Below are 8,193 nucleotides of genomic sequence, written 5' to 3'. Positions count from 1 at the left end.
TATATATATATATATATATATATTTGTTTATTTGCATATTTATACCAGTTGAAACAAACCCTCCACAAGTCAGCATGCTTAATATAGATTCTTTGCAATCCTTACATTTGTATTTTTATTAGCTGAGCTGCTGTGGTACAAGCTTTTTGTTTGCTTTCCTTCCTGAATACGCAGTAGCTCGCTTTTTCGGCTGGTTGCCGTTGCTCTCCGTTCTTTGTTGTTCGTTGTTGTTTGTTTTCTCCATTTGTTGTTTTGTTGTTATACACCATAAAAGGTCGTGTCACTGCTGGCGGGTCACAAATAGTGATGCCCCTCAGCTGCTGTGTTGCAAGTTGCAGAAACCCCGATGCCAAGTCTTGCCCTTTTCTGTTCCTTTTTTACTTTGCCTTTTTGTATTTTGGTTGTTGATGTTTTCGAGTGTTTGTCCCATGCCACTGCTCGATCAGTCGATTTTCTTGAGACCTGTTGCTGCATCATTCACAGCAGCAGTCCCCGCAGCAGCGGCTGGCGCACTGGCTGCATCTGCCTCTATGGGCAGAGCGGCACTTGGGGCTGCTAATGTGCGGCCTTGGATTTTTCTTGCAGTAGATTTAAATTGGCTGTAAGAAACGACGGGGGGGTTGGGGGGGAGGGGCCCGATAATGCACAGCACGGCAGGCAGCAACACCATTCCGAAACCAAATGACATAACCAAAACCTGCAAGCCAGCAGCAGCATCAGCATAGAGGGGAAAACAGAGCATATATATTTGGGAAGGAGGCTGAGGGGGGTACGAGGTATGCAGAAACGCTGCTGAAGAAAGCGGCAGTGCAACGGATGGGCAGCATTCCCTCAGTTGAAAACAAAAGAACGAGAGACAAAATGTGGAGAGGCGGGCCTGCTTGCTCACCAGCACCATCATCCTGAAGAAGGCAATCAATACAAATTTGGTGGTGCCAACGAGGTAGAAGACGGCTAAAAGAGTACTCAACATCCCGTTCGCTACAGGACAGCCCATCATCAGCATCCCTTCAGTCATACGCGCCTCCCGAGTAGCTCCGCAACCGTGTGTGAATGCATGCAGCAGAAAGAGCGTGCTATCCACGGAATACCCTATTTAAAAACAACGGAAAAACAAAGCAAAACACACGTAAACCCAAAACTGAACATAAACAAAAGCGCAATGCAGTAGACTGCAGAAGTGTACACGGGACTCTACACTGGTTCACACCACTGAAAACAGCACAGAGACACCAGATGGTGAATCGACAGGCACGTTGCTCTCCTGCCACTGAGAGACGAAGAAAAGATAAGGAGGATGAGAGACAAGTAGAGCAGCAATAAGGACAAGACTAAGAAAACGACCAGCAACAAGGGCCAGAACGAAAGCACGGCCGATAGAAGCAAGGAAAAGAAAAAGCATGGCGAGAAAGGCGAAAAGCAGAACAACAACATAGGCTGTGAGGATAAGTAATGAGGACACAGCTAAAAGAACCAAATCAACAAAACCGATACAACGAGAACAAGAGGAAAACAAGGACCGATGGGGGAGAAAGCAAAGCATCCTGGTGCCCACACATACCGATTGCGAGCAGGAGATTGACCATAGTAATTAAGTTGAGGCGGAGGCCCCAAAGGGTCATAAACCCAAAAAGACAGAGGTCAACCAGCAGCACTGTCAGCGCCACGATTAGCACAGACAGAAGATCAGGTATCAGCAGCACCGTCATCTGCAGCAGCAAACACGAAACAGCATGGAAACAGCCCCCCAAAACCAACATATAATACAAAGCAACCTGAATAAGCAAAACAACCCATGGCACAAGGATAAATGCAACACCATCGCCAACGGAAAAAAAAACGGTTGAGAGCCACAACAGAGAGTGGTGGTGAGCTTTCTCTTATGCTTGCCAGTGCGTCTCTAAAGGACTTTTGCATGTATGCATTCATATGCGTATATGTACACATTTACGTATTGATGTAAACGCACAAAAATGATGGCTAGGAGAGCAGAAAGAAGGCTGTTGACGGTGCTTTTGACGGTGAAGGGGTCGCTCTCCCACAGTAACGCGAGAGGGGTGAAGGCGTAGCTTTCGAAGAGTTCGGATGAGTCTGCAATGAGTTTTTGAGTGTGCTTAAACCAATCAAGCAGTAAATATGCGTCTAAGCTGTGCGGCAACCAGTATGTAAACTTCCATGCCGCTAGACGGGGGCCCTCAGAGTTGGCTGTTTGTCTATCCCAGAGAAAAGATGTGCGGAACTGCCGGCCTACAGGATCGGCCTGCAGCCACGAGTACAACCTGCCCAACGACCACCAGAGGAGGTAAAGTAAATCAAACAAGGAGGTGCATATATATATGTACCATCATAGGTGTATAGTCATTCACATACATGACCTTGTGGAAGTACACACAGTGTTGTATATGTCGGTGCATATGTGAATGTCAGCACATATAGAAATGAACCTATGCATGCGCTTTAAGACGAAACTGAAAGTGGAAGCATTAAACATAACAAAACAGGCAACGTGTGTAGAGGAGGCTTTCTCTCGAGCGATAGAGAGCAATTAAGCGAAGAGAACCGACGAGTTTTACGGGGGTGGCTGCATTCCTGCAGTTTCATTTAGTCTTTATGTTTGTGCGTGGGGTGCCACTATAGAATAGACTGCATATGCCTGCGGGAAGCAGAGAGGGTGCTGCCTACGCCTCATAAAACATCTTTTCGTTGCCATCCTCTAAGGAGGCGTTTTTCTCTTCTAAGAAGCGAGCCATGCCGTTGTACAGCGCCAACGCGTGCCCTGACTCTGCCATTTCTTTGTTTATGGCTAAAAGCCTCTCCTTTACTTCTTTTCTTGACCAGTTCTCCCTCCGCGGAAAAAACACCGTCACCTCCTCCCCTAAAGAACTAAAATACTTGGCGCGATCCGCAAAAAAAGGCTGCGCGACACAAGCACAACGCGGCTAGCAAAGCCTCCAAAATAAACTTCAAAATAACCACCAATTGGGGATTTACACCTCGACTGGCTCTCACTCAAGGAAGATGTTGGACTTTTGTAAGGGAAGATCAAACGGGAAAGCAGATGACACAGATGCCGATTGAACTGCTATATAAATAACAGTTTAATCAAGTTCATAAGAAAACTGTCGTTCCACAGAGAAGTGGCAAAACGTTCAACGCAAGAGAGACAGCAGCAGGCGCAACGACAAGAACTACAGCAACAAGAGCATCAATAAGAGCAACAACAGCACCACGAAAGACTAAATACCACAGAAGTAGCAACCAAAAATGAAGAACAGCTGCAGAATGCATAGCTGTAGTTCAAGAACAGCAACAGCAAGCCACCAACATTAGCAGTAAACTCCCAACAGCAACGACAATATAGCTGCAAAGCATTAACAAGCAACAATTAGGCGACGCCGAAGCAAAAATGCCACAAGTGATGCCTGAAAGAAGACTAACAATCAAGTGGGAGTCTGTGGGTGTTATTTCATCTGCTGTGATTCCCGTCCGCATGCGGGTAACTCCGTAGATGGCAATGCCGACGAGAGCAGCAAATCCGAAGAAAACCAAACGACGAACCCACTTGTTCCCCATCAATCTGCCGCAGAATAGGCAGCAGCAGCAGAAACCACCGTCAGCAGCACCAGCCACAGAAGAAACAGCAGCAGCAGCAGCAACAGCAGCAGAAGAACGAGAACAACGACACCATGTTGGTTAGACTATCGATTCTTTCAAAGGCTATCTAGCTGTACTTGCACCTCGAGCACATGCCAGGCCCCAACAGGCCTGTGGCGTATAGCGACAGCAGAAGACAACAGAGGAAAACGCTGTTTTACGGTTTAGGGTTTAGGGTTTAGGGTTTCGCGATTTCGTTGTGAGCGGGAGAGTTGCTTCCTCTTGCGAGGGTGGGGGTGGGACCTGCAGTAGTATTTGCCGAGAATTCTCCTGTATATTTTGCCGACATTTCCCTTGGGTTCGTTGATGTATTTGTCTAAAACAACAAGAAAATCCTTCTCTGCCATCAACATGCTCCCATCTGCCGGCCTCCCCATGCGAACGCGGACGACGCGAGGCGCCGCTTCTCCTGCTTGATCGCAGATAAAATCTTCCTCTTCGTCATCTTCGGATCCTGCCGCTGCAGCTTCAGATTCTGCTGCTGCTGCTTCTCTCTCTCCCGCTTGCTCCTGCCTGCGCAGCAGACGTATGCAATGCCGTTACGGTACACCGCGAAGGCTACTCAGCGAGGGGACAGTGAAGAAGCTTCTCCTCGATGTAGCAAACCACGGACACGTTTATGGTCGCAACTGACGTGAAAATGCATGTTCTTCTTGGAAGGCGAGTAATGCCATTCTAACAGCAGTACGTGCAGCATTGCTGTTGTCCCGTCAGTGTTGTCACTACTTCATAAGTATCGACCCAGAACCGGTAAGAACAGCTCGAAAGAAGAGTAGAGTAGGCTACGAGTTTCATAGTTGCGGTGTGCTACACTTCAGCAGTCTGTTGTGCTGCTGCATGACGCTTTGTGGCCTGTGTTGTATTGTTGTGTTGTGTTGTACGTTGTGTTGTATGTTGTGATGTGTTCTGCCTGAATAATAATAAGAAGAACATGTGTGTTTAGAGACCTGAGAAGAGCCTCCTGTTGCGCTTGGCCTTCTTCTGCGGCAACACGGTATCGATTGTCTCCCTGTCTTCTGTGTGCTGGGCTGTTGCCGGTGCCACCGTGTTGCTGCTGCTGTTGCTGCTGCAGTTCCTCCTGTGGCGCTCCTGCTTCGATGGAGGGGCCTCGGATTGGCGGCTCCAGTTCTGCTTGCTGCTGCTGCCGGTCATCTGTTTGTTCCACTTTGGTCGATCCTTGTTTACGGAGGAGCCCGAAGAAATTCCCGATGTTTTTGGGTGTTCTGCTTCTTTCACCCGGATCCTCCCTGTGGAAATAGTCTGCAACAATCTCGCGGTGTCTGTCCCACAGATGCTCCATTCGGAATGTCATTACCGATGCCAATTCATAAGTGGACAGTTTCTTAAGAGCAACCAACAACTCTACTTCTTGAAGATGACTCAGAGGCCCCCCGCACCCCTGCATGTCTACCGAGTGGCCTTCAGGCCCCACAGCTGAAGACGAAGATACTTCTTGAGGCGGTTTTGAACTTCCCGCGTCAATCAGCTGCTGCTGCTGCTGCCGCTGCCGCTGCTGCAGCTGCTGCTGCTCCGCTGCTGTCGCTTGGTTTAGCGGCTGCGCTGCAGCTGCTGAGGTGGGGCTGTATGGGGCTAGCCTCTGTCGGGAGTTTGTGAGCATAGCTGTTCCGTTGTTGCAGCTGAGGGGACTGCCTAGGGAGTCTGAGCCTCTGTTGCTCTCAAGACTCTGAGGCGATTTGGCGGAGGGGTTGGAATGCGGCGAGTTGAGCGGGTTTAGGGCACCTTGTCGGTGGTATTCTTTGTTAGCAGCAGCTGCCGCTTCCCTCGCCTTGCGCGTAAAGTAGGCCTCCCGCTTGGCGTCAAGGGAAAGACAGCCGAGAAAAATTGTCTGCGCCAGCACATAAGACCAGGCGAGACAGAAAGCAGTGACTATGGAGAACTTGCTGATGCTAAAGAAGGGGCAGACGGCGCCGATGATGAGGGCAGCCACGCTGGTCATCGTCGTGATAGTAATGGAAACGCCTGCATCTCTTGCAGTGCTGATAATCCGCTGTCTGGGTGTATCGTGCAAGAAAGTGAGGCAATATGAATTCAAGAGCACGAATGCGTTGTCTACACCAATACCCAGAACCAGGAAAGGTGTCGCATCTGAAGGGGGAGTATGTTCAACTCCACAGAAGTAAATAAAGCCAGCACCTCCTGCATATCCAAGCAAAGTGGACCCGACGGAAACAATGGCAGGCAACGTCTTTGTCCTGTAGCTCGTCGTGGTGTTTACAACGACAGTGTACACCAACACAGTCAGCGTTGCAAGAACCAGCGCGACTGTTTCTGCAGGCCCCATAGAAGAGGATCGCATCAGCTCATCTGCTATAGACCGTTCAAGTTTGTATGTCAGGGAGAATCCTTCTGCACTAAAAGCCTTCGCGACAGTTTCGATTTTCCTCTCCAGGGCAGCAGAATAAGGAGCAACCGAGACGTCTCCTTGCAAGTCAAATCGCAGTAGACAAGCAGTAGCACCGGTGATGCGGTGGATCTTGTGCCCCCCGCTGTCTATTGAAGAAACTCGCATATCTCCTAGAAGTGATTCAAGATGAAATGCCTTTCTGGAGTGTATGTTTACTGCAAGAGGCCACTCGCGCGTCGTCAGCGGCCGACCCCACTGCCGTTCTGAAGAATACAACTCCAGTACCGATAAAATGCTGCAGTCGTCCCATGCATCTCTTACACACAAATCCTCGTAAGTAAGCACCTCAGGTAAAGTGTCAGGAAGCTGCGAGTTTGCATCCAACTCGTTGCCGTACTCGTCTGTTACCACCTCTTGCCGCGTCACCGTGAGCTGCTTTACCGCTTCCACCAAGTTGCTCACTTGCTGCATGCCTTCCTTGGTGAGAATGTTGTCGTCGCGAGTCACAAAGAAGTAATTAAAGCGCTGAGGACTAAATGTCGACTCCAGCAGTTGCCTTACGTTGTGGCTGGGGGCCCCTGGGTAGCTATACAACCGATACATGTCAAATTCGTTTTTCCTAAAGAAAATCCCCAAGGCCATAATTGCACTTAGCAAAGCAAATCCAATAATAAACTTCCATGCATGATCGTAAACGATCATCCCATGGCGAGCAAAGGCGGTGTCAAGCATCTCCGACCCCTTCTTCTTGAAGCGAGAAAAACGCTTGCTTTTCTTCGGCGCCGAAGCAGCAGGAGCACCTGCCGCTGCCCCCGCAGAAGCATCAGCAGGAGACGAACATAGGACGCCGCTAGACCCTATTCTCGGCGAGGCATCAACTATAGCACTGAGTTGCTGCTGCTGCACCCGCCGGCCCACGCTCATAGGAGAGTACTCCTCTAGACCAACATCACCACCAGCACCAGCACCAGCAACAGCATTTGGTGGTTGAGGCTGAGGAGCGGTGCGGGAAGAAGGTTGCTGCAAATGAGCAGCTGGTAATAAGACGTCTTCGGAGTTCAACATGGTGATGACGAAGAAGATGGCCTTCCTTCTTCCCTGCCTTTTGAGGGGGGAAGGATGCGAAGGCGAACTTCTTCTGCTGCTCCCTCCGCCCTCGCCAATCTATTGATAAGCCCTAATCTCCAAACCCTAAAACCCTAAGACCCTAAACTCTAAACAGTGGCGGGAAGCAACACTACCTGCTGCTGCCCTTCTTGCAGGCAGCCCGACGGACACACAGACATATCACTCAAAGTGAACTGCCTGGCGAGGTTTCTGAGCTACAAATAACTGAAAGCCTTCAATATTTATATTAAAAGCATCCAATATCCTTCTTAATGCTCTGAAATTAGGCAGAAAAAGAGGAAAGAAGGCGGACGTTGTTGCAATACCTGACATCACCTGGTGAGAGGGTGTTGGGAAACAGGCGACTGCCGAGAAAGCCAGGGTTTTCTTCGCGTTTCAACCCGAAGAATAATATTACATACCTTCTAACTTGATGTTAAATCTAATAATTACCCAAAAAGAAGATGTATCAACGCCAGAAACAACACCCTAAACAGCCCATGGGATCCAGTGACCACCGGTGCTGCTGTTGTCGGCAGCAGCAACAGCAACAGCAACAGCAACAGCTGTGACGCTGTGATAGGCACAGCAGCCTGCATGCTTAGCAGCAGCGCAGGTACCAAATGGTACAACCTTCAGTATTGAAACAATCATTTGATTGTTCAAGTTTTTCCTTTCGCTTCTTTTGGTGACACCTACCCCACAATTGGCAGGCACCATGTGCGCGGCTCCACAACTACCCCGGCTTCCCGCTGCACACGACAAGCAGAAACACCGGAAGAAAACAAGAAAGGATTTCTTCTCCTGCAAAAACCTGAACACTCGATTCATGTGAGGCATTTGACCCAAAATTGAATGCGGTTTGTAAGCAGCAGAGGCAGCAGAAAACAGGCTGTCACGTTAATGCCAAGCATACAGATCTGCCTATGCCTGTGTTCCCTTCACCTGTTGTAGATGCACAACAGACACACACTTTCTTCCCTTGGCAGTATACGAAGCCTAAAATAAGTATAAGTAGGCAGCGAGGGGCCTTTAAATGAGTTCATACAAGGCTTTAAAGGCAGCGT

The 8,193-nt window shown here is 49.2% G+C and overlaps 1 protein-coding gene across 1 annotated transcript; it reads right to left on the bottom strand.

The window, feature by feature from the left end:
- Nucleotides 1-442: 442 nt before the first annotated feature.
- EMWEY_00052790 (patched transmembrane domain-containing protein, putative) lies at nucleotides 443-7,084 on the bottom strand (the record flags this gene model as incomplete). The annotated part of the gene is made up of 8 exons (XM_013479907.1): nucleotides 443-697; nucleotides 890-1,092; nucleotides 1,562-1,709; nucleotides 1,970-2,279; nucleotides 2,683-2,915; nucleotides 3,439-3,577; nucleotides 3,898-4,167; nucleotides 4,602-7,084. 8 exons carry the CDS (start codon nucleotides 7,082-7,084, stop codon nucleotides 443-445), a joined length of 4,041 nt encoding a protein of 1,346 aa, XP_013335361.1.
- Nucleotides 7,085-8,193: the final 1,109 nt, after the last annotated feature.

This window comes from Eimeria maxima, genomic scaffold (genome assembly GCF_000499605.1).
Source record: "Eimeria maxima Weybridge genomic scaffold, Emw_scaff1448, whole genome shotgun sequence".
In the NCBI taxonomy this organism is placed as follows: Eukaryota; Apicomplexa; class Conoidasida; order Eucoccidiorida; family Eimeriidae; genus Eimeria; species Eimeria maxima.
The sequence above is the reverse complement of the archived record's forward strand: the minus strand, read 5'-3'. Positions and strand labels throughout refer to the sequence as shown.